The 27,298-nt window shown below is 37.0% G+C and overlaps 1 protein-coding gene across 1 annotated transcript; it reads left to right on the top strand.

The window, feature by feature from the left end:
- The first annotated feature begins 307 nt into the window (after positions 1–307).
- Positions 308–21,028, top strand: LOC145627792 (uncharacterized). The gene is made up of 5 exons (XM_081680140.1): positions 308–1,849; positions 2,630–3,102; positions 4,198–4,330; positions 4,442–4,750; positions 20,915–21,028. Exons 1-5 carry the CDS (start codon positions 308–310, stop codon positions 21,026–21,028), a joined length of 2,571 nt encoding a protein of 856 aa, XP_081536266.1.
- Positions 21,029–27,298: the final 6,270 nt, after the last annotated feature.

Genomic DNA, 27,298 nt, shown 5'->3' with positions numbered 1-27,298 from the left:
TTTGGGAGCAAGAGCAAGTTTAATTTTTGTAATCATATACTTTCTGGGAAAATCTCTTTGTTTATAATCGAACTTAATAAGAGTATCGCGGGATGGGAATTTTTTTTTATCATTTAATCCTGCGTATGAATCGTGCTTATATTGTGTGATATTTTGCTTGGGACAAGGGGGTGCAATCTCAAGGTACCCTTTTGAACCAATTTACGTGATAAATATGATATTGTGATTCAATTAATATATGTGAATAGAATTTGGATTTCATTTAAAATGGAGTGCACATTTATTTTATTTCAGGCGTAGAGCTAGAATGGCTGAGAACGCTGCCTTAGCTGATGCTATTCGTTTGTTGGCCGAAAATGTGATCCAAAACCGGGGAGACCAAGTCGACCCCCAAGCTGAAATGTTTAAAAAGCTGGCCCAGGTTAGACCACCAGTTTTTAGGGGAGGTGCTGACCCTACTTTCCTAGAAATCTGGATTCGGGAGTTTGATAAGTTGTTCGTGGCACTCAACTGTCCTGAGGGTATGAAAGTGGATCAGGTTGCTATGTACCTTAAGGACGAGGCTGATATATGGTGGAGAGACAATGCTGTGACCGTTAGGGCCAAACCTGACTTTGGGTGGGAAGTGTTTAAGACCTCCTTGAGGGACAAGTTTTACCCCCCATTCTTGAAGAAACAGAAGGCTCAGGAGTTCATAAGCCTGGCAATGGGAAACATGTCAATCTCTGAACACTATAATAAGTTTATGACCCTTTCTAGGTTTGCTCCCGAGGTAGTACCAACTGAAGAGCTGAAGGCTCAGAGGTTTGAGCAGGGGTTGACTGACGAGTTACAGAAAGACCTAGCCGGAAAAGTTTTCAAAACCCTTGACAAGGTGTATGAGAGAGCTGCCCATCTATACCATCTGAATACTAGGATTGCTAGTGCGAGTGCTAGAGCTGGGGAAAAAAGGAAGGATTTTGGGAAATCTGAGAACCAGGGTAGTTTCAAGAGGTCTAGGAATGGACACTCGTTTGATAGGGGTAACCAGAATGTTAGCAGTTCTTCCAATGCTAACAATGGGGAGAGAACCTACCACTGTAAGAAGTGTAGAAGGAACCACCCTGGGAGAGACTGTGATGGAAATTTGGTGACCTGCAGGTTCTGCAACAAGAAGGGACACAGGGAGTATGAGTGTTACACCAAACAGAGACAACAGGGAAACAATGGGAATGGCGGGAACACCCAGCAGAGGCCTAACAATTACAATAACCAGGGGAACAAGGGAAATGGTCAAAATGGGAAGTTTGGAAATGGTAGCAACAATAACAACAGGTCTTGCAATGGCAATGGCAATGGCAACAACAACAACTCAGGCAACAACAACAATGGGTATCAGGCAAAAAATAACACTCCTGGCCGCTTGTCTGTGATGAGCAAGGGAGAAGCTGAGAGGTCCCCCGATGTGGTTACCGGTACTTTTTCTATCCAATCTATCTCTGTCAACACTCTATTTGACTCTGGAGCAGCTTATTCTTTCATTTCTACTTCTCTTGTGCGCAAGTTAAACCTAACTGAATCGAGTCATGTTGATGTGTCAGTCAGTCTGCCTACGGGCAAACTTGTTCATTGTAATAAAATATTCAAAGGCTTGCCTTTGAAAATAGGAGAAGCTATCTTTCTATCAGATCTTATTGAGTTTAACCTAGGGGACTTGGATGTAATTCTGGGGATGGATTGGCTGATCTTATACAAGGCTAAGATAGACTGTGAGATGCAGAGGGTACAACTGAGTGATCCTTTGGGTAAGAAAGTGTCCTATAGACGGTTAGGGAAGCCTAAAGATTTTGGGATCATTTCTGCGATGAAGGTGAAGAAGCTAGTGAATAAGGGATGTCCATTGTACTTTTGCTGTGTTCAAGATTTGAGTATGAGTGAGAATAGGCGGATGGAGGATGTGCCCATTGTGAATGAGTTTTTAGATGTCTTTCCAGAAGATATTTCGGGAATGCCACCTAAGAGGGAAATTGAGTTTACCATTGACTTAGTTCCAGGAGGTGCACCTATCTCCAAAGCACCGTATAGAATGGCACCGGCTGAGATGAGTGAACTAAAGGCTCAATTGCAGGAGTTGTTAGACAAGGGGTTCATTAGGCCCAGTGCATCACCTTGGGGAGCACCTGTGTTATTTGTGAAAAAGAAGGATGGAAGTTTAAGGCTGTGTATTGATTACAGAGAGTTGAATAATGTGACTGTGAAGAATAAGTACCCTTTACCTAGGATAGATGACTTGTTTGACCAGCTAAAGGGGGCAAGTGTGTTTTCGAAGATTGACTTGAGGTCGGGGTACCATCAGTTGAAGGTTGCAGATAAAGACATTCCAAAAACAGCCTTTAGAACTCGGTATGGACATTACGAGTTTACAGTCATGCCTTTTGGGTTAACCAATGCACCAGCCATATTTATGGATTTGATGAACCGAGTGTTTCATGAGTATTTGGATAAGTTTGTAGTTGTGTTTATTGATGACATTTTGGTGTATTCGAAGAATGAGGAAGAACATGCTGAGCACTTGAGAACTACCCTTGAAAATCTTAGAAAGAACAAGTTGTATGCTAAGTTTTCTAAGTTTGATTTTTGGTTGGAGAAGGTTGCATTTTTGGGGCATTACATTTTGAAGGAGGGTGTATCCGTAGATCCTGCGAAGATCAAGGCGGCGAGTGAGTGGCCTACACCTAAGAATGTGACTGATGTTCGTAGTTTCTTGGGATTAGCTGGATATTATAGGAGGTTTGTCAAGGATTTTTCGAGGATAGCCAGACCCATGACTACTCTTATGAAGAAGCAGAGCAAGTTTGAGTGGAACGAGAGTTGTGAGTCAGCTTTTCAAACCCTCAAAGAGCGATTAACCACTGCACCAGTGCTGGTATTACCTGATGGGATAGAAGGATTTGAAGTGTATAGTGATGCCTCGAAGCATGGTCTGGGATGTGTCCTACAGCAGAATGGAAGGGTGATCGCATACGCATCGAGACAATTGAAGAAGCATGAAGTCAACTACCCTACCCATGACTTGGAACTTGCAGTTGTTGTATTCGCTTTGAAGATTTGGAGGCACTACCTGTACGGGGTTTCTTGTAAGATCTTCACGGACCATAAAAGTCTAAAGTACATCTTTACCCAAGATCACTTGAACATGCGGCAACGTCGATGGTTGGAATATCTTACAGACTACCATGTCCACATTCAGTATCATGAGGGAAAGGCGAATGTAGTTGCTGATGCCCTTAGCAGAAAGTCGAGTCATAATGTCAATGCTTTAAATGTGGCCAATGAGTTGTGTGAAGATATGAGGAGACTGAACCTTGAGGTTATCAATCAAGGAGAGTTAGAGGGATTACTGAGTGCTTTAACCATCCAACCTACAATATTTGAGGAGATTAGAGACAGGCAACTGGAGGATGAGTCGTTTCAGAAGATTAGGGATCGTGTGACTAGTGGTGCGGAGACTGAATTCAAGATTCATGAGGATGGGAGCTTGAGATATAAGGAGAGATGGTGTATACCACAAAAGTGTGAGGATGTTAAAAGAAAAATCATGGAGGAGTGCCATAATACACCTTATTTAGTTCACCTTGGGGGAGATAAGTTGTATAAGGACTTGAAAGAGTTCTATTGGTGGCCGAATATGAAGAGAGAAGTAGCTGAGTTTGTATCCAAGTGTCTAACGTGCCAGAAGGTGAAGATAGATCACAAGAGACCCATGGGAAAAGTACAACCCTTGGAGATACCAGAATGGAAGTGGGATTCTATATCCATGGACTTTGTGACAGGCCTACCCAAGACTCGTTCTGGGAATGACACGATTTGGGTGATTGTGGACAGACTTACTAAGTCAGCGATGTTCATTCCTATCAAAGAGACCTGGAAAAAGAAGCAACTAGCAAGTGTTTATGTGAAGAATATAGTTCGGTTGCATGGGGTTCCCAAGGACATAGTGTCAGATAGAGACTCGAGGTTTCTATCCAAGTTTTGGCAAAAAGTGCAAGAGAACCTTGGGACAACATTGAAGATGAGTACTGCTTTTCACCCTGCAACAGATGGTCAGACTGAGAGAACAAACCAAACCATGGAGGATATGTTACGAGCTTGTGCTTTAGATTTCCAAGGAAATTGGGAGGATCACCTACCTTTGATCGAATTCTCCTACAACAACAGTAACCATGCAAGCATCAAGATGGCACCTTTTGAAGCATTGTATGGAAGGCAGTGCAGAAGTCCAGTTTGCTGGAGTGATTACAGTGAACGGGTTACTTTGGGTACAGATTTCATTGAGGATATGGTGGGCAAGGTGAGACTAATCTAGTCGCGTATCAAGGCAGCACAAGATAGACAGAAGAGTTATGCTGACCTGAAAAGGAGAGATGATGAGTTTAATGTTGGGGACAAAGTATTCCTAAAGGTTTCTCCAGCAAAAGGTGTGATGCGATTCGGCAAGAAAGGGAAACTTAGTGCAAAATATGTAGGTCCGTATGAAATTCTCCAACGTGTTGGGAAAGTGGCTTACAAATTGGCTTTGCCAATGGAGTTTGAGAAAATGCATGATGTATTCCACATTTCCCAACTGAAAAAGTATGTGCCTAGTGAAACCCATGTTTTGCAGCCGGAGACTATTCAATTAGATGAGTCTCTAACTTATGTAGAAAGACCAGTAAAGATACTAGATCACAAAGTGTGTAGTACTAGAAACAAGGATGTGAAGATAGTGAAGGTCCTTTGGTCTAATCAGGAATATGAAGAAGCTACTTGGGAGGCCGAGGAAGAGATGAGGAACAAGTATCCCGAGTTATTTGACGAGGTGAGTTACGAGGGCGTAACTCTTTTCTTTTGAGGGGGGAAGAATGCGATGTAATTTTGCGCTTTTACCTCAATTATACCATTTATTGCTTGATTTTGCACGTTTTTGCATGTTTTTGGTTATCATTATGCGTTATTATTGCGTTTACATATAATAAAAGTATGTAAACTTAAGCCAAATATGAGTTCATTGAGTACAAAGTCCGATTTGTTAAGTATGTTTGTTGAGAAGCAAGCAATTTACAGCAATACAAAACACAAAAAGTTTGAATGATTTTGGAAAATTATGGTTTTTGGGTTAAGTTTCGAGGGCGAAACTTCTTTTAAGAGGGGTAGATTGTAATCCCCCATATTTTAATTTAATTATAATTTATTTATATATTATTCTTACAATTATATTTATGGCAATTTCATTAAATAAATTATTTTTATGAAAGGATTTAAAATAAACTAGTGTATTTTTATTAATTTACAAGTAATTCTAACATAGCCCAAAACCCAAATACTACTCCTAATCTAATTAAGAAACCCAAAGCCCAAATAAAACCCTAAAAAACCCTCACTTTCCTCCTCCTTCTCACGTAAAAAAAAAAAAAAAAAAAAAAAAAAAAGAAAAGCTTTCATATTTTTTCTCCTTCTTTCCTACTGTTTTCACGAAGAGAAGAAAAAAAAAACCAAATCTGCTAACTGTTGCCGCCCCTGCCGCCCAGCAGCCACCGCCCCTGCCGCCCAGCAGCCACCGCGCGCCGCCAGCAGCCCAGCAGTTCGACTCCTCCCTTTCTCCTTCCCCTTATTTCTCCTTCTCTTATTCTTGTTATTTTTAATTAAAGCTTCAATTTTTATTCGTTTTCAATTATGAAATTATTAGGCTTTGATATTATGTGTAAATTACAAACGATTATAAATTTATGGGTTTTAACATGTTTAAAGTATTATATTAATTTTCAGATTTGAGTATGTATAAATTTAGGGTTTAAAGTGTTGATTTTTCATGTTTTAAGGCTTAATAACGTACTAAACAAATTACTTAATTATTCTATGTTCAAAGTATGTCAAAATATGATTATTTTGGTTGTATATAAATTTTCAGATTTAATAAAGTTTCAATTTTTATGGATTAGTAGTGTTAATTTCATGTTTTTATGCTTCTAAACCTATAAAATATTTATTGTGGGTATTTTGTGATTGAAAAAGCTTTGAACTTTATATTCTAATCTTAATAAAAATTTTCAGATTTTATACCTTTTAATTTGAAGCCTTTAATTGCATTAAATTGATATATTCTTGGGTTTTTTAACACACTAACTTGCTATATAATGACTATTTCAAGTAATTATGCTTATGGGGTTATTTTATATATTTAAAACAAAATTCCAGATTTAATTACCTACTTTAAAGTTGCTGTAATTTGATATAAAACACTATGTTTTCATAATTCTAACATGTAAACTTAAAGTTGGGATGTTATATTACTAACTTTGATTTTTGGGGACAATCTAAAGACTTTGTTTTGGTAATTTAAGAGGTTTTAAAGTAGTTTAGTATTGCTGTAATTTTAATTGCTTTGGTATTGATTTATTCCTAATTGTTTGGTTTAGGAGAGGACTTTGTAGAAGGCGACTTCTAGTTTTAAAGTGGCCAACCGGATTGTTTACACTAGGTACGTACAAGATACGAAACCTTGCTTGTAGGTGCATGTTTAAGGACGGATCGAGAACTTAGTATCATGTATAGGATTGACTGGGTTAAATTGTCTGGTTATACATTGTGAATTTCAAATGATGTGCACTAGTTTATAATGCAAGTATTATGTGTGCTTTATTTATGCAAGGTGCGCTTAAAGGCAAAGGTATGTGATTGGTGTAAAGATCAAATAATTACTCGTTCAGGATTATGTAAACAGGATGAGTAAAGGAGAAATGCAAGTCTTGTAAGACGAGGTTAAGGTTTTGGGGTGCCTTATGCACTCAAGGTGTTTATACACCGAGGTAGTAATGGAATAAATAATAAATGTTGCTTACCACTAATAAATCAAGAATTGAAATTGGAAAGTTGTTTTACTTGATTGAATTGATATTGGATTAATTGTATTGTTATGCATATGAGTCATCACCAAGTTTAAACCTGTAAATCACGTAAAGTGCAAGATGGATGAGCAATAAAACTCTAGATTGGTGCACTTCTGGAGTAATGACAATCAGGGGTTGGGGTACATGGGGTATTAGCCGTGTACTTTTCTCGAGGCCGTCTGATCTACGAGTCTCTTCTTTCAAATATTATTTTTCTAAAACTAGGAGTTAGGTGAGATCTCATACTAACTACGGTCACGGAGTCGCGCCCGTGGTCGTTGGATGTTTATTGATGTTTCCGAAAGGAGGCATGGGGATTTTCTTTATTGATGTTCCAAATGGGACATGGGTTGGACAACCTTGTCTATTTCTAAATCCAATGAAATAAATAAACGAGTCAGTTAATATTAAATAGTGAGGTCTTAATAAATTTGTGAATCGAGTCGTGAATTGAGTCTATATTTAATGATGCTTGTGCTTGAATATTAGTAGCATGTTAGGTATTTTCTCAATTCGTTTTCGCAGCTTGTATGTACTCAGCTTTGCTGACTGCGTGCTTTTGTGTGTGTCTTTCTTTGGTCATGGCCTTCGCCTTTCAATGACCCTGTGACGATCCAATTTTTACACTTGTAATATTGGGGAGCAGAATAACCACAGGTTCTCACACATGCAGCATTCATCAGGGTTGTGGGATCTTGAGTAGAGAGTTGGTGGTTTCCATATTATTTATTTTGCAAAGTTTGAATTTAATTTAATTTGTTTTTAGTTGACGCTAATTCTTTTGAGTTTGAAGTTATTAGGACTCTGAATTTAAACACTTACTACTTTTATTGGGTTTTGAATAAGGGCCTTAATGGTTCCAACTTGTAATACTTATTTTGATTTAATTCCTTTGTTTTGAGGTTTATTTAAAACTGTTTTGGTTTTCCGCTGCTAATTTATGAGATAGCCTTAACGTTTGAACACGTGGCGGTAGCACACCTGTAATTCTCTTGAAAATTGTTCAGGTTATATACAGGTTTCTCACAGGTTTTTAAGAGAGAATTATTGGGGTGTTACAGAGGAGTGTTGGAAACTCAAAGAAGCTATTCAAGATCTGATTGATAGCAATGAAACTTCTGAGATTCTAGCCATCGAAGATGACCAAGCATCCTTCAATCCATCACTTCTTATCACACCTGTAGGAGAGCCCATGATCGAGACAGCTAATATGACCTCTCTCGATGAGGTGGCCATGATTGGGGAGGATGCAAGTCTTTTCTTAGATAATACCAAGGAAGACTCGTCAAGTCTAAAAGAGGACGTTCGAAAATTGCAAAATGTCGTTGCCATGCTCTTGAATGTGGTAGAAGAATTAGCAAATCGGGTGATGGCCATCGAACAAAATTCTCGCCAAGGGATTAATGAAGAACTCAATGCTCCTAAGCCACAGGCAAAACGGACCATTGAAGAATACACACCAATAGGAATGACTTACAATGAAGCTTTTGACTGTCTTCACGATCAAGGTCAAGACCCTCCACCTGAAAAAAGTTTTCCCAATTAGGATCCAAATTCCTATTGTCGATACCATAGAGGTCGCGGTCACACTATCGAAAAGTGTCTCGCCCTCAAGGATCGTGTTCAAGACTTCATTGATTCAAGTCTCCTTCATGTTCCTCCGCGCGACAAGAAGGCCAAGATTAGTAATAATAGTAACAGTGGCTGTAAAGGGAAGAAGAACGAACATCCTTATTCTTTCGGAATCACCTACTTTAGTAATAGTGTTGGTAATTTCGACCTTAGTGACATCCTAGCCATGGGTAATCGAAAGCAACCGAAAAAGGGAATTTACCTCTATTGGAATTAGCTACGATGATGCTTTCGATCGACTCCATGCCAGGGGAATCATTACTCCCATTGGACCTATTCAAGATCCCCCACTCAAGAAAAGATTGCCTAGTTGGAATCCGGACGAACACTGCAAGTACCATCAAGGTAGGGGTCATGATACTGAGAGCTGTTGGAAGCTAAAGGAGGCTATCCAACATTTGATTGATAATAACAAGCTTCTCATACCTCCAGTTTACAAGAAGAGCGAGTGATGATAAAGGAAACAAGACAAGACAAGAGGCGAGCTTCAACGACAAGATTTCGTGACCTCTTTTTTCTATTCCTTTTTTCATTTTTTTCCTTTCCCCAATAAGTCTAGCATAGGCACCTTTTTATTCTCCTTAGATTTATTTTGTAGGATCATTATATATTTTCTTTTAATAAAATGAGCATTTATTTCCTTATATATGATCATTTCATTATTGCATTAAAAAAAAAAATCCATGTTGAATCAAGCACAAGGTATACCAATGATTTGAGGCATCCCTTTGTAGCCACATTATATCTCCTTTCACCTCTCTAATTATACCATCCTTTCTTCATAAACCACTTTGAGCCTCGTCTAACGATAGACCTTTCTCTTTTTCAACCTACATCTACTTAACCTTGGGATGGGATGGTGTGTAACTTATGCAGTTTTCAATATCATAAAAAGCTTGAGTGAATTCAAAAAATTAAAATAGCAAAAATAAGCAAAAATAAATAAATAAAGTGTACAAAAGGGCAAGTGTTCCAATGTCTTTGATATGAAAATATCTTCGATAAGAACACGTCTCAGAATGCGTCCCTTATCGAGTGCTCGGTACCGTGCCTAAGAAACATGAATGCCAAGTGAGTGATAGACCGCATGATCGGGATTGCCCACACTTATTAAAATAAAATAAATGCTAAAGCAAAAAGAGCTAAAAAAGAGTAGGAACTCAAGCATAAAAATATAAAGATTCAAAAGCGAGGTTGCACACCATGGGGGCTAATCGAGGGTCTTGAGCCTTTTATCCTCTTCTATAACCTTTAGCCTAACCACGTCACAACCCTTAAAAAGACCTTTTTGAGGTATACACATACTTGTGCGAGGTTCGGCTAGAGCTACGTTCGGCCTGATTCCTAACGGATACGTAGGCAACCTCACATCGAGGTGCGGCCGTAATAAACATGCATTCGTATTCACATTCACACACTTACACCATGATCATATCAAGGGATTCTCTATGCTCATCCCTATTCACTTAGAGCTAGACTTGGGGGCTTGATCCCTACATCATTAGCTTACCTAGCCTAAGAGTCACCACCATTTGACTCTTTTCAATATATTTTCCCACACACTTAGCCCTTGAGGCCTAACTTTAGTGTCACTTTAACACACACCGCACAGATACATGACCAAATATACTTTCCCTTAGGAACCCTTTGTCATGAAATCTTAACAGAACGCTGAAGCATGCTTCGTCAAAATCACTCATAATTGTCATTGCATCACGAGTATGAAGTGCTTAGCCTCCGTGCCTAAGTTACCCAAATACTTTTATCGGAGTCAACAGTTGAGATAGCCTAGGATGGATTAATCCTTGCACCTTGAGAGATAGTATCAAACAACATTTGACTAAGCTCATTCAACATGCACCTTCAAAACTTTCGATTCTTTTTCGCGTCTTTCTTTTTCGGGAGAAAGTCGGTACCCTCCACACAAAAATGACGGAAAATTTTTAAATTTTTGCTTTTTTGCATTTTTCGAGTCGCAAGATCACATTAAAATGCACACACGAGTCATGTTCACATTGAGTCACGTCATGTCATATCACTTTGATTTGAGTCTAATACACGTGTCATTTCACTTTGAGTCGAGTCAACCTCGAGTCAGTCAATCATAGCGAGTCAAGTTTATGCCTTGAGTCGTGTCAAGTCGATAAGTTAAGCAACATTAAACCTTAGGTCAACCCTAAGATAATTGAAGAGATTGGCAAAGTTCTATAGTAAAAAATAAATACAGGTGCAGCAGAATAGGGAAGACCCTACTCTAGCGCCGGACGAAAACATCTAGCTCGAAGCCTCTCAGAAAGGTGATTTCGACTTCATACATCGATTTCGGGTTCCTTGGTACGCCAGTTAGCCCCTATAAGCAATTTGACATGATTAAGTAGTCAGGTATTACAACCACAATAAGTGGTCGGCCTGAAGAAAGATCGTCTCACTTAGCTTAAAGCGCCTAAGAATTGGCTCATCACGGAAACACCGATACTGGTTTAGAGATCGACAAACGTTGGTCTTCGGAAATTTTTCTTCAGAATATTATCGCAACAAACGTTCAAGTACCGAAGCTCTTTTGCTCCAGAGACGCGTGGGCATATCATTCAAGCTCCTTTGTTCAGAGACGCGTGCACATTTCCTATCAAGCTCTTTGCTCCAGAGACGCGTGGGCATATCATTCAAGCTCTTTTGTTTAGAGACGCGTGAAAATTTCCATCAAGCTCTTTTGCTCCAAAGACGCGTGGGCATATCAATCAAGCTCTTTTGTTCAGAGACGCGTGGACAATCCTTTTCAAGCTCTTTTGTACAGAGACGCGTGGACATTTCCTACAAGCTCTTTTTCTCAGAGATGCGTGGGCATCCTATTATCAAGCTCTTCGTTCAGAGACGCGTGGACACATCATTCAGAAGATCATATCAAAAAGAAGCTCTTTGTTCAGAGACGCGTGAACATATCAAAAAGAAGCTCTTTGTTGAGAGACGAGTGAACATCGAAACATCAAGGTGGCGTTCCCTAGATTGTGGAAAGTTGTCACAAACAACTGAGGATTGTTTCAAGAGAAGCAATCTTCGATGGTATGCCCTTGGACGTGGAATATTATCAATGCGGATGGGGATTGTTTCAAGAGGAACAATCTTCGATAATATTCCCTTGGACGTGGAATATTATCATAGCGGAGGAGGATCGTTTCAGGCGAAGCAGTCTTCTATATTGGAAGCAGTTACAGGTGTAGCGGTTTTCATGCGGGATGGCATTCTCTTGGCAGGAGGTCATCAAAACAATCGGTTACTTTCAGAGACGTGTGCTCGACGGTGCAAGATACGCGTTTCTTAACTCTGTTATCTGTTTAATTAACGTTAGTTTGCAGGTATCGGCGTTACAATACTAATTTAGGATCGCAGAACGTTCTGAATCATTCTCCGTCCCTATCGCTACTTTGAATTTCGTTTTCGAAACTCGCGTTTCTCCAAACTCAGTCAAAGTGGGGGCTTCTGTAGACACCCATTTGTGTCTCCCCAAAACCAAACCCAGTGATGAGTACCTTTCGCGTCGAACCATAATCGAATGAAGCGAAAGTGTGGAAAGTTTAGTGTTGCGGAAAGTTTTAATTTCTTTTCTCTTCTCTCTGTTTTTGAAAACTTATTTTAAGAAAACAGTCAATCCAGTTTGGTTGGTCCATGATATGGGTCCAATAGTAGTGTAGTTGGATGGGGCTTGACAAGAGCTTTCCAACGATATATTATAAGCCCGATTCCGATGAATATTGAGGAAGTTTTGGCCAATTTACTAAATTGGGCCCGGTTTGAGCCTTATGTGCGGCCCAATGATCTAGGGGAGGGCCTAATATGATTTATCATTCCTAATGTAATTAGGAATGGTTTTAGTCTTTTAGATTCTTCTAGAAGGTTCTTTTCATTCCTAATTCAATTAGCATTGATAAATTGACTTTTGTTGACTTTTCAGAGTTTTAATTAAAATCAAAGAGCATTTTTGAGGTAAAGATACGATTTTATCCTCCTGTACGGAAAAATTTATCTGATTTTAGAAAACGCGTCAAAAACAGGATTAGCGCCTAACGCCAGGCATTGGCGCCTAGCGCTAATGTTGGCGTCTGGCGCCAATAAGCCAGCGTTGGCGCCAGCTCTATTTTCTGTGCGCCAATGCTCTGTTTTGTTAATTTTATCTTTTTGGCTGATTTTTTCTATAAATAACGTATTAAAAACTCCGTTTTCATTCACCTACAACCAGTTTTCAATTATAATCATCTAAAAAACAATTTTCACCTATATTCACCTATAACCGGTTTTCATTCTCTCATTCTCTAATCATCCATCTCTCTCTCTTTTTCTAAACTAGCTTTGTACATACAAAATTCCGCATTCATTAGATCTAGAAACACCTAGCCATATTCGAAGTTGCCTTCGCCCTAGACGTGAAAGGTTTAATTTCTGAGGGTTTGGTCCCAAATCTCTATTTCAATTATTTAATTTAATTGTTTGTTTATTATTTTCCTTGAAGTTACTAACGTGTGTATTTTGTTATTAGAAAGAGGTACGAGGCATCAAAGTAAGTACTTTAATGGTTTTATTGATGTTATGATGTAGAAATCATGTTTAGGTTGTTATTTTGATTCCTAGTATCATGTCTAGGGTAATTTTAATATTAAATATGATTGTTGCGATGCTTCCTATGTTCTTCCTAATATTTATGATTGTCAGTATCATATTAGGGTAAAAGATTTGATTTTTATTGTTTAGTGACATGCTAGGGTTTGTTATTAGTCTTGTTAGTATCATGCCTAGGATATTGCTATGCTTTAACATGATTATTATTATTATTAATATGATTATTCTTTATGATTTTATGATTATAATTGTTATAATGATGATTATTTTTAATTATGATTGTTATGATTATGATAATTATTATTATTATTTATTATGTTGCTTGATATTTTATTATTTATTGTTTGATCACGCCTTTATGCATGTTTAAAGGGAATTGGTACTTGTAATCACGCTTAATAAGATAATTAATAATCTTGTTTAGGGTTAATGTGATTATAATTCAAGTGATCGCCAATGATAGATTTATTTGTGCATTAATATTCAACCAACATAGATTAAACAGGTTTAGGTTTAATCCTATTGATTGTATGTTAGTCAGAAAGCGCAAATGAATACGATCAGAATAAAGTAGAGGCCTATTATTAGGGCATGTTCAATCTCTTTTAGGTTGGATTTGTACCTTTATCCCTGAACCCTTATTTGGTTCTAGACCTTATGGAGTTGACGATCTCTTGGATTGTTAAGGGGTGTAACCTTCACCTCGTGAACGGTTTACAAGTTCTTAAAAAACTTGTTGGCGACTCTTTTGCTCTATCTTCTTTCCCTTTGGACGCCACCGTACTTTAGTGTATGATCACAGTGGGGTTCAAGCTAGGGGTTAACGCTTAAAATATTCCCTACAATAACGTGTTAAAAACTCCATTTTGACTCACCAACTCTCATCAAGTCTTCTTGATTACTCTCTCTCTCTTTTCTAAACTAGCCTTCTCTCAAATATAAAAATTCGACATTCATTAGATTTAGAAACACCTAGCCATATTCGAAGTTGCCTTCGCCCTAGACGTGAAAGGTTTAATTTCTGAGGGTTTGGTCCCAAATCTCTATTTCAATTATTTAATTTAATTGTTGTTTATTATTTTCCTTGAAGTTACTAACGTATGTATTTTGTTATTAGAAAGAGGTACGAGGCATCCAAGTAAGTATTTTAATGGTTTTCATTGATGTTATGATATAGAAATTATGCTTAGATTGTTATTTTGATTCCTAGTATCATGTCTAGGGTAATTTTAATATCAAGTATGATTAAAAGTATGATGCTTTTTATGTTCTGCCTAATATTTATCCATGTTAGTATCATGTTAGGGTTAAAGCTTTGATTTTTATTGCTTAATGACATGCTAGGGTTTGTTATTAATCTTGTTAGTATCATGCCTAGGATCTTGCTATTATATATTATGCTTTAACATAGTTATTTTAATTATTAATATTTATAATTATTATGATTATTTGTTATTATGTTGCTTGTTATATATATTATTTATTGTTATTGCTTGATCACGCCTTTTATGCATGTTTAAAGGGAATTTGTACTTGTAATCACGCTTAATAAGATAATTAATAATCTTGTTTAGGGTTAATTATGATTATAACTCAAGTGGTCGCCAATAATAGTTTTGTTTGTGCATTAAATTCAACCAACATAGATTAAACAGGTTTAGGTTAAACCTATTGATTGCATGTTAGTCAGAAAGCGCACATGAATACGATCTGAATAAAGTAGAGGCTTGTTATTAGGGCAGGTTCAATCTCTTTTATGTTGGATTTGTACCTTCATCCCCGAACCCTATTTGGTTCAAGACCTTATTGGAGTTGACGATCTCTTGGATCGTTAATGGGTGTAACCTTCACCTCGTGAACGGTTTACAAGTTCCTTAAAAAACTTTTTGGCGACTCTTTTGCTCTATCTTCTTTCCCTTTAGACGTCACCGTACTTTAGTGTATGATAACAGTGGGGCTCAAGTTAGGGGTAATGCTTGAAATATTCCCTACAACTATTCTCACAATCAATTTAACCAAATATAAATTAATAATGAGATTTGACAAAATTAAAAGAGGTTGGAAAAATAAACACAATCATCCAATGAAAAATTTCCAACACTAACTTATGTTAACGTGAAAAATCACATCTTCCAATATGAAGAGTAATCAAATTTCAATCACAAGTTTGAACCTTTAACACTTTAATCAACTTGAAAAATGATTAAATCAATATTGGTTCAACATGGAATTTAGAAACTTAAAAGACAACCAAATTAAGCACCTATTATAACTTTATAATCATGCTTAAAAGGGCTTATAAATGCGGTAGATTAATGATGTAACCATACACATAATCTATAATTAACATGTCATAATTAAAGATGTAAAATTTTTCGTCAAAAACAAAAAGCCCACGAAAATCGCATTTCTAGGTCAAAATCTGGGTTCTTTAGCCAAAATTAGCATTAAAAAAAAGATTAAAACCAATTAAAATGAGCTTCTAATCAAATTAGCAAGTAAAATAAGAAATTTAAATTGATTTAAAACACCTTAATTAATTATTAGATACAATAATAAAATGAGCGCGGCTCCAATACCGTTGTTGGGTTTCGTGATGTCAGACATCCGCAGAACAAAACCCTCCCAAAATCCGCACACTAATTAAAGTAACTAAACATGCATACTTATTAATAACCACATAATTAATTAACCAAGAGAGAGAAAGAACAAAAGACGATTATACCGTTGATGTGTGCTTTGATCTTTATAAGAGCTCGTACTTGAAAGCGTAGAGCCCCGCAAATGTGCAAGCCTCCAACGGCTCTCACCCTTGAGACTCGACCCAAACGACCCCCACCTCGAAACTTAGTTGGGGCTAGACCAAAATATTACTAGAGTATTAAGAAATTAAAGGTTTTCTCACCATTAGGAGATGCCTCAATGAGTTCCATTTAAGTGAATAATCTCAACTCCTAAAGTTGGTATTTATACGAAAAGGCTCCCAAACACATTAGTCATCTTTCCATCTGGGAGAAAAGATAGAGTGAGAAAAGTAGGCAATTAATTTAATTCTAAATTAAATTAAATAACAAGACAAATAATCAAACAACAATTAGCACACACATGGGAGTGGTTAGGTGAGGACCACATGGTCTCCTTGATCCCCAACTAAAAATCTCCACCAATTAGGGCTGTCAAACGGGTCGTGTTGTGTCAGATTCGTGTTCATGTCGATGTTAAAGGAGTTGAAAAACTCTTGACCTAAACCTAACCCATTTATTAAACAGGTTGAAAACCTTTGACCCAAACCTAACCCGCTTATTAAACAGGGTACTCGTGTATAGGGGTGCTCAGAAGCCAGGTACCCGAAAAATCGGGTACCCGGAAATTCGGGTAGTTGAACATGCGGCCCATGTCCCGACCCGATTAAACTGGGTATCCGATTTTACCGAGTTGGGTCACGGGTACCCTATTTTTATCCTTTCTTTAAATTTAGTTAAGTTGCTGCGATTTAGCAAATTCAACTTCATTAACCAATTTAATTTCAACCAAAATCACTTTGATTTGAATATATATACAATTGAAGTCGTCAACACAACAATTATCAAGAGGAAAATAATTTAATTAACAAAGAAAAGACAAGAGTTTAAATTAAAAAGGAATGGAATAAAAGAAATAAAAAGGCCCACAATTCCCAAAACCATCAGACTCTTCTTTTTTGTAGTGTAATTGCTCTTCACCTGTTCACCATCACACTATCATCTTCAATTCACCATCAGCATTTATCAATCATATGACCATAGTTGAATTTATTAATCCCATCACCCTTTATAATTTATCATAATATCTATGATAATCAAGCTTATTATGAAACGTTTGAGAGTGAGAATGAACAGATCAAGCGACCAACGAAGCGTTTGAGACTTGAGAGTGTGAAACTCGTAATGAGCAGCAGAGAGAGTGTGGGGAGAGAGAGAGGCTGCATTTTTCTTGTTTGTGAAAACTAAAACCTAGTATTTGAGAGATTAAGTGGGCTGGGCCATTGGTGAGTTGTGACGGATTAAGGTTTTGAGAGTTTTTTTTTTAACTTATACGGGTAGTTGTAGACAACTAAAAATGTCTCCCCAAAACCAAACCCGATAATGAACAACATTTCACCGCCATTATTAGTCGGGTTGAGTATTTTATCTTTGGAGTGCTTAAATTCATGTTTCCATTCGATACATTTCATAAACCAATCCAATTCCTAACTCATTTCCCTAAACCATAACTTACTTTCCACTTTTCGTGTCAACATCAAAAAATCGAGAAAAACTGGAATTACCGCACAGCAGCTAAAATGCCACATCACGGTAAAAGATGACGTGGCATGGTGCATATAACCTTGACACAGTACTATACATCGTGTCACGGTGCTTTTTTCGTATAATTTCCACGTTTTCCCATGCATTTATGAATCTGGACGGAATTTTGGGTAGGTTGTACACTGTGACACGGTGACACTACGCCACATGCCGCGCCACGATGGACTATGTAGCGTTGCGGTGTCCTTTGCCGTGTATGGTACACATACCGTGACACGAGATTTTTATGCGTACTCTCCGCGTACAATTTTCACGCGTTTTATTAGTTTAGGGCAAAACCGCACACCGTGACATGGTAATCTGTACCGTGTCACGACACCCATTTTCGTGTTGCGGCAGTCTTTGACTATGTCACGGTGCCCCAAATTAGGGTTTTTACCTTTTCTAGGGTTCTGTGTGATCCTCTACTCATTTCCTCTATAGATACTCCCCTTCCTTCTATAGTTCGGGGCACCAAAAATCATTCTCTCTTCCTCTAGACCAACAATCATTCTCTTTTGTCTTTCTCTATTGCTTTAGCCTAAACCCTAGCCACCTTATTCTTCCATAATACTTTCCCTAAGAACTCCAAGGATTCCATACAACACCCAAGTTCCGTCCTTAAATAAAGGCGTGAAAGATATAATTTATTGAGAATTTGGACCAAATCAACTCTACTTTTAATTTAGGAAAATTTGGAATTTGGTCTTCAAAAATGAGGGGTGTTGAAATTTGGTACTGCAGACACCCAATTGTGTCTCCCCAAAAATCAAACCTAGTGATGAATACTTTTCACATCACTTGATTATCGAACAAAGTGAAAGTGTGAAAATTCTTGTGCTGCGGTTGTTTTAATAAAAATACTTCTTTCTGTTTTTTAAAATATTTCTTTTCTTACTCTATTTTATGAAAAACGTCCAACCCAGTTTATTTTGGTCCATGATAAGGGTACAATAATGGTGTATTTGGATGGGGATTGAAAATACCTTTCCAACGATATATTATAAGCCCAATTCCGGTGAAAAATGAGGAAGTTATGGTCAAAATACTAAACTAGGCTCAATCGAGATTTTACCTATGGCCCAATGATCGTGTGGAGTCCAAAGTTTTAATCCCATTCCTAAAATAATTAGAAGCTTCTATAAGTTTCTAAAAGATCTTAATTATCCTTTTTGAAAAGATAAGATCAAATAATTCGAAATTGATTAAAACTTCTCTTTTTTGCGAGTCCTTGTTCTGTGAGAAATGGAATATGTTCAGATAATATTTTTCGTGACTCATAATATTTATCAAAATATTTATATGGCTGTATAGATCTTGAAATTATCTTTCCAATGATATATTAAAATATTAATTCCAAGCTATAACAAAAAAGATATGAAAGAAATACAAAACTTTATCCAAAACTGACACCCTTCTACTATTTCAGTCGTATCTTTTGATATACAAAAGATTTTAATATTATTTTAATTGGGTTGGAAATTAGACTTCAAGAGCTTTCCAAAAACATATTATCTGACTTATTCGGACTTCTGGATCAAAAGATATGATAAAAACAAAATCCACATAATACTATCCCAGCGCCAAACGACAGGTTTGTCGCACGTCGACAGAACCAATTTTATTCCGATTTGAACTAATTCTTTTCTATCGTTTTTGAACTATTTTTCTCTATAAATAGGGTCGTATTTATCCGTTTTTAATCATCAACAATCATCTAATTCTAATCTCTCTATCTAAAGCTAGAAGCTTATTCTCCCTCTATCCTTTTTCTAAACCTTCCCTGTTACAAAATTCCACATTCACAAGTTGTAGACACACCTATCCAAGTTCGAAGTTGCCTTCTCCCTAGACATGAAAGGTTGATAATTTGAGGGTTTACTCCCAAATCCCTATTTCAATTATTTAATTTGATTGTTTGATTTAATATTTCCTTGAAGTTACTAACGTGGGTATTTTGTTATTAGAAAGAGATACGAGACATCCAAGTAAGTAATTTAATTGTTATTCTTTTGATATAGAAATCATGCTTTGATTATTTTAATTCCTAGTATCATGTTAGAATGTCTTTATGATTCCTAGTATCATGTTTAGGGTAATAACTAAGATTTCTAATATCACGTTTAGGATGCTTCCTATTTCTTCTATCATGTTGGTATCATGTTAGGGATAAAGCTTTGATCTTTATTGTTTAGTGACATGCTAGGGTTTGTTATTAATCTTGTTAGTATCATGCCTAGGATCTTGCTATTAATATTATGCTTTATTGTTAATATTATTATTATGATGATAATTGTTATTATTGTTGCTTGATATATTATTATTATTGCTTGATCACGCCTTTTATGCATGTTTAAAGGGAATTTGTACTTGTAATCACGCTTAATAAGATAATTAATAATCTTGTTTAGGCTAATATGATTATAATTCAAGTGATCGCCAATAATAGATTTGTTTATGCGTTAATATTCAACCCACATAGATTAAACAGGTTTATGGTTAACTTATTGATTGTATGTTAGTCAGAATGCGCACATGAATATGAGAAGAATAAAGTAGAGGCCTATTTTTAGGGCAGGTTCAATCTTTTTAGGTTGGATTTGTACCTTCATCCCCGAATATCCAGTCATGTTTTCAGACAACTTTGGAGTTAGCGATCTCATTGATCGTGAAGGGGTATAACCTTTACCCTGTGAACGGTTTACAAGTTCCTAAAACTTGTTGGCGACTCTTTTACTCTAGCTTCCTTCCCTTTGGACGCCACCATGCTTAAGTGTATGATCACAGTGGGGCTCAAGTATGGGATGCTTGAAATATTCCCTACATATACCCATTTAATTTTTTTTTTTTAAAATTGATACCCACCAAACTTTAACATTATAGGTTTCAATACTTTTGTTAGTGTTTTGCTAGGTTTGCCGTTAGTGGGGCCTACAATCCAACGACTATCTTTTTCAATTCTGTCCTTTATAACCAAAGAATGTTTCAGTCATCCCCATTTTGATTTTGCAAACTAATCTGAAGAAGAATTCAGTTCAAATATGCATTGGTGCAAGTGTGAAGGCAGTAACAATTGAATTAAAGGTTGATTTATAATTTTTTTTAATTTTCCCCAAAATTGTGTAAAGTACAGTGGAAAATTTAGTGGAATTTATGTGTGTTTGTGGTTTTTATGTTGTTAATTTGTGAATTGAACTACTAATTGTTATTTTGATTGAATTATAATATTGAAATTTGGTGCTGCAAAAGTTAGGGTTCTTCAGCTGATTGAATTTGGGGGATTATTGTTAGAGGTAATTAAGGTTGCATGTTAGTTATACAACTGAAAATGGGGTTCTTTATTGTTTTTTTTTTTAATTTTTTTTGCAAATTATTTGCAGAATCGTTGATAAAATGGTGCTATTGAGATTTAACTACATGAGTTTAGTTGTTGACATGTAGTATGAAATAGGAAAAGACAACCTGTTGGATATTGCAACAGAGGTTGAAGATAAACTTCGTGAAATGGATGACCCAATAGAAGGATCTGTAGACATCTTGCACCCTACTTTTTAGCATATGTATAAAAGCAAAATTTGGAGTTTAGAACATGATGGTGATGTGTTCAAAATGATTAGGAGGTTGGGCAATAAGGACATGTATATCATTGAAGTTGGTACCACTGATGATCCTGGTTTCTTGGCTGATTGTATTTTGGAGTATAGGATGAAACAAAATGGCACATGGCTACTACCTAGTTATCCTCATTATGGAGGTTAACCACCAGTTTGACAAGGTCTGTTTGGCATAGATGTGTATAAGAGGTGCTGATTTTAAGCTGTTTAGTTAGTTCTAATACCACTTGGTTTCATGTTTGCAGGTTTGAAAATGTCTTGGAATTCCTCATCTCCTTCTAGGTAGAAGAAATGTAATTGTGGAGTCCCACTTGCAAGGCTGACATCTTGGACCAAGGACAATCCAAGGCGCAATTTTAGGGCATGCAAATTTTTTGATGTAAACACTGAGACTAGGGGATGAAAAACTTTTGAATGGGTTGACTCAGATGATGGGAGTGATTGGCAAAGGGATGTGATAAATTCGTTGGTGCTTGACAAGAAACTGATGAAAGCTGAGATGAACTCTTTGCAAAGGGATGTGGATGATCTGGTTGGGCAAAGGAGGTATTTGTTAAATGAATTTGACATCTTGAAGACAAAATGCAAGGCTTTGAGTAGAGACAAAAAGAAGATGTGCAGCAGCAATGGGAAATCTGACAACGTTTCTTAGATTTTAGTTGTAACAATTAATTTAGTTGTTATTGTTGTTATAGTTAGTTGTGTAATAAGGAAACTTGTTTAGAGGAGGTTGGGAGAATTCAAGACATATTTATATGCTTATGTATTGTTTTTTTAGGATTAAGTTGGATGATGCAATCTATTTTCAAATTGGTACTTATGTATCACTTTAATATCTATGAATGAATTTGCATCAATTTGGAAAAGTTTCCAATTTATTTTCAACTGCTAATGTGTCATATATGTGGAAATAATACTTAGTATCCTTAAGCAGACATTGAAGTTAGTGTAATATGTTCATAACAAACCAAAAGATAGTTGTACCTCCTCCGTTCAAAACACAAATATTCTAAAACAAGCTACCCCCAAACACATAAAGTCCTAACATAAAAAAGTCTAACTAATTGTTGATTTCTTGGGTCTTCCAACCTTCTTAGAAGTAGTTTGAGGCGGCTTCTTAGCTGTAGTGGTGGTTGAAGCCTGGCTGTAAAGATATGGTTCTGCTGGTGGGGTTGTAGACAGTCTTGACCTTGTCATAGGTCTTGATTGTAATGTTGCAGAGGGTGTAGCTGCGCCTGAACCTGTTGCTGTTGCTTGGGATGGTCCTGCAGCCTGAGATGATGGTGTTGCTTCTGCTTCAGCTGCCCTTTTCTTTGCTGCTTCTTCTTGTAGGAACTTTCTATTCCCAATGCTGTTTAGGCTTGCACCTGCAACAGTATTTTTGGTTTTTTAAGAAAAAAAACAAATTATGAACACCTATCATAAACAACAATCCAGTGTTATTGCAGAACAGAAAATAGCACATGATGCTCACCTTACTCAATGCCCTTGCTGCCTTTAACCTTCTTTGTTCTACCACCCAATGTGTGTTGACAACAACCTTGCCTTTTAGTTTTAGTTGGGAAGGAGGTTCTGGTTTTGCTTCAGCGTTGTTACATGTCTTTGCATAATGGCCAAATTGAGCACGTCTCTGGCATCTTTTCTGCCTCTTCTGGTGGGTACACTCTACTGGCTCAGTTGCATCCTCACCCCTTTCCTTTTTTCTCTTTTTGGATTTGGGTCTTCTAGGCATTATCCTTATTGGTGGGGGTAATGTCTCTCTCATTTGAATATTTTCCCAGTGTTTAGGACCTGGCATAGGCTGCATAGGAAGTTCATATGCCAAAATGTACTTCTCCTTTATATAATATTGATCGATTTGATCCACATACTATTCTGAATCAGCCCTCTTATGCTATATGCATGCAAACCCATGAACACAAGGCAACCCTATGAGCTGCTAATGAAAGCAAGTGCATGATCTCTGTTCCAGATCTTCTATGACATAGTCACCATTCAGTTCAACCTCAAAAGTATCACCCCTTGATACTTGCACTATATAGTGCCTAGCAACCCCATTCATCCTTTCAAACATCTTAGATACATATGGCATAACCCTCCCTTCCATTTTGCACACCCTCCCATTTGGCATTTGTCTTTTCATCAAGTATCTCCTTAACCACTCCATATGGGTTAATATGGGTTTGTCCCTGGCTTCTCTAATACATGCATTGAATGTCTCACACAGATTGTTTAGAAGCATATTGGACTTGCAGGATGTAGAAAAAGCTTGCCTTGACCAATGGCATGAAGGGATGTTATCTACATACTCATATGCATCCTCACTAAGAAACTTAATAGACTCCATTGCAATTTCAAAATCATCCTACCACCAATAAACACAACAACAACAGTACCATACATTAGCAAAATCTAATTCACAGCCCATCACAGCAATACCACCATCACAGCCTAATGTGTAAGATATCACATCACATAAACAAAGAAACAAGAATATAAAGCAACACCACATAAATTTGAAAGTATAGAAGCATACCAAAGTTGTGGCTCTGGCAGCACTCTAGGATAGTTCCTTGAATGTTGAGCCTGTAAACTGAAGCTTGAAATTGGCCCATATATGCCTTACATAGAACCTTTTCTCAGCTAAGGGCACCATCTCTTCAAAAGCTTCAACCAGTCCCTTGTACAAATAAACAGAATACCAAGTTAGTGATACAGTTGGTATGTGAAATAAAAAAAATAAAAGAAAAACAAAAAAATTACATAAAACACACAACACAAACATAAAACTTGAACCAACCTTCTGGCTATCTAACATGTAAGTGAATCCACCCCCATTGCTAAATCATCAAGGCTTTGCTTCAAGTATTCCAAGAACCAGCACCAGGTTTCCTTGTTCTCAACTTTAATAGTAGCCCAGGCAAAGGGGTATATGCAGTTGTTCCCATCCTTCCCCACAGCCATTAAAATCTGACCTAGGTAAGCCCCCTTCAAATGACAACCATCCACCCCTATGAGTGGCCTGCAGCCTTTTAAGAAACCCCTAACTAGTGGACTGAGGCACACAAACATCCTTAAGAATAAAGGAGGTTCTGTCCTGTCCAATTGATCAACCACCACATTTACAACACTCCCTGGGTTGTACTTGAGCACTGCCTTCCCATAATCCCAAATCTGGCATACTGCTCAACGCAGACCCATAAATCATAAATTTATCCCTTGGTTAACCATGCCATATAATACCCAATCTTAATACCCAAGTCACTCAAAACTCTATCCCTGAAGCTTTTTATCTTCCAACTGGGGTTGCTCCTTTACTCTTGAACATATTTCTCAGCTAAACACTCTGCACTTATATTTGCATTCATATTGCTCCTCATACACTTATGCTGCAAAAACAGATCCTGAATCTGCCACACTGAACTCTTGAACAAAGGCCTTGCAATGACCTTGTATTTGCACCTCTTCACTTCTTCACTACAAGTACACTTATGCAGCTTGCTCCTTTTAGAGTCTCACTCACAATCACACCTTCTCCTACAAAAAGTGCTCACTTTCTCTTGATTATTGTGCAAATAATAGAACTCTTATCTATTCACTATGGCATGTGTTCTTAATGCTTTCCTTAGCATAAGAATGTTTTTGATTTTTTTATTCTTAAGTAAAATAACAGGATTTTTGAAATCAGTTTCTTCCCTAAACCATGGACTCTCATCCTCTTCTTCATTAGACCCATGTAAGCTCCTCAAATCATCCTCATCACTCTATTTTGACTTTAGTTCAACCTGATCACCCCCAAGATCTTTCCCTAACTACTGTAACTTCTGAGCAGTCATATCATGACCACCAGAATGTTTGACCAGTGCCAAAATCTTGTCAACAGTCCCTATTATGTCACATGTATCTTAATCCCACCCATCTTCTTCATAATCACCCTCCTCCTCCTTTCTAGGAACCAATCAACATCTATATCACTAATATCTTCACTTGAAGATCCTGAGTCAGATTCTTAAGTTAAGAACAATTTCCTTTGACACCTCCCCTTCCCCTTCCCTTGAAGCTTCAGACTGTTACTAATCAACCCAACCTCTTCACTCACTTTCCCTTTCCCTTTATCAATTCCCCTATTCCTTTCCCCCTTCACAACAACTATGGCATACTTCTCAGAAACAGAACTAAACCTAAAGCTCCTCCTTATTGCTACTAGATCAGTGAGTGTAATAGTACCCTCATCCTTTTTGTCTACATTAAACCTGGGGCTCCTTCTTACCACTGCAGAGATGGCTTTTTAGGGGTCTGTTTGGTAGTTATGGCTTTTTTAGGGGTGTGTTCAGTATGCTTTGATTTAGTTGGACTAATATGTTGCTTTGGTTGTGGGCTTTCTTTTGGAACTAGATCAATTGGCCCAGCTTCTCCCTCTGATACAGTGTAGTATAGCTCAAGGTGATCATCACTATGTGCAGCCTCAATAAACCCCTTCACATCCTCTGTTGTCTCTATCTTCCTTTTCCTAGTCATCCATGTATGCCCCTTTTCTTTGTACCATATGCAATATATGTAAGGGACTTCAAACCCCTTGTCCTTAAACCCTTCCCCACATAAAAATCTTAAATGGTTAACTATAGACACCCAAATGTGTCTCCTCAAAACCAAACCCAGTGATGAATACCTTTCATGTCATTTGATTATCGAACAAAGTGAAAGTGTGAAAAGTTTAGTGATGAGGATGTTTTTATTAAAATATCCCTTCTTTCTGTTTTTGAAAATATTTCTTTTCTTACCTTATTTATGAAAAACGTGCATTCCAGTTTAGTTTGGTCCATGATAAGGGTCCAATAATAGTGTAGTTGGATGGGGCATGAAAAGACCTTTCCAACGTAATATTATAAGCCCAATTCCGATGAATAATGAGGAAGTTATGACCACAATACTAAACTTGGCCCATTTTGGTTTTTATATGCGGCCCAATGATCTAGAGGATGTCCTATTATTATTTATCATTCCTAAAGCTAATAGGATTGATTATGGTCTTCTAGAATATTCTAGAAGGTTATTTTAAATCCTAATGGAGTTAGGATTGATAATTATGTTTCAAAGAGTTTGAAATTGAATAAAACTACTCCCTTTTAGAATCCTTGTTTTGTACGAAGTGGAATATATTCAAATTTTATTTTCGTGCCTCAAAATATTTATCCAAATTTAATATGGTTGGATAGATCTTGAAATTATCTTTCCAATGATATATTATAATATTAAATTCAAGCTATAACACAAAAAATATGAATGAGATACAAAACTCTATCCAAAACTGACAATTTCGGCCATATCGTTTTATCTACAGAAGATTTTAATCTGATTCTAATTGGGTTGGAAAGTAGACTTCAAGAGCTTTCCAACGACATATTATATGCCTTATTTGGAATTCCGGATCAAAAGATATGATAAAAACAAAAAACACGTGAAACTGATTATTAGCGCCTGATGACAAGCATTAGCGCCTGGCGCTAATGACCAACGTCTGGCGCTAATCGAGTTTTATTCTCGTTGAAACTCTGATTCAATTTTTTATCCATCCGGCTGATTTTCTCATAAATAGCCTCTTAAAATTCTGTTTTTAATTATCAATTTTCATCAATTCTTATCAAATATCATCAATTCTCTAATTCTCTCTCTCATCAACTCTCATCAAGAAATTCTTGATTCTCTCTCTCTTTCTAAGCCTACCCTTTTACAAACACACCTCATACCTTAGCACTAGACACACCTAGCCAAGTTCGAAGTTGTCTTCGCCCTAGACGCGAAAGGTTTTAATTTATGAGGGTTTGGTCCCAAATCTCTCTTTCAATTATTTAATTTAATTGTTTGTTTATTATTTTCCTTGAAGTTACTAACGTGTGTATTTTGTTATTAGAAAGAGGTCCGAGGCATCCAAGTAAGTGCTTTAATTGTTTGCATTGTTATTATGATATAGAAATCATATCTAGGTTGTTATTATGATTCCTAGTGTCATGTTAGGGCGTTTTGATCTTCCTAGTATCATATTTAGGGTAAAGAATATAATTTCAATTATGATTTCTATGATTCCTTTTTATTGTCTTTCCTAATATTCGTGTTAGTATCATGTTAGGGCTAAAGCTTTAATCTTTATTGTTTAGTGACATGCTAGGGTTTGTTATTAATCTTGTTAGTATCATGCCTAGGATCTTGCTAT

This window comes from Chenopodium album, chromosome 4 (assembly GCF_948465745.1).
Source record: "Chenopodium album chromosome 4, dcCheAlbu1.1, whole genome shotgun sequence".
Taxonomy (NCBI): domain Eukaryota; kingdom Viridiplantae; phylum Streptophyta; class Magnoliopsida; order Caryophyllales; family Amaranthaceae; genus Chenopodium; species Chenopodium album.
This window is presented reverse-complemented; position numbering and strand designations above follow the sequence as displayed.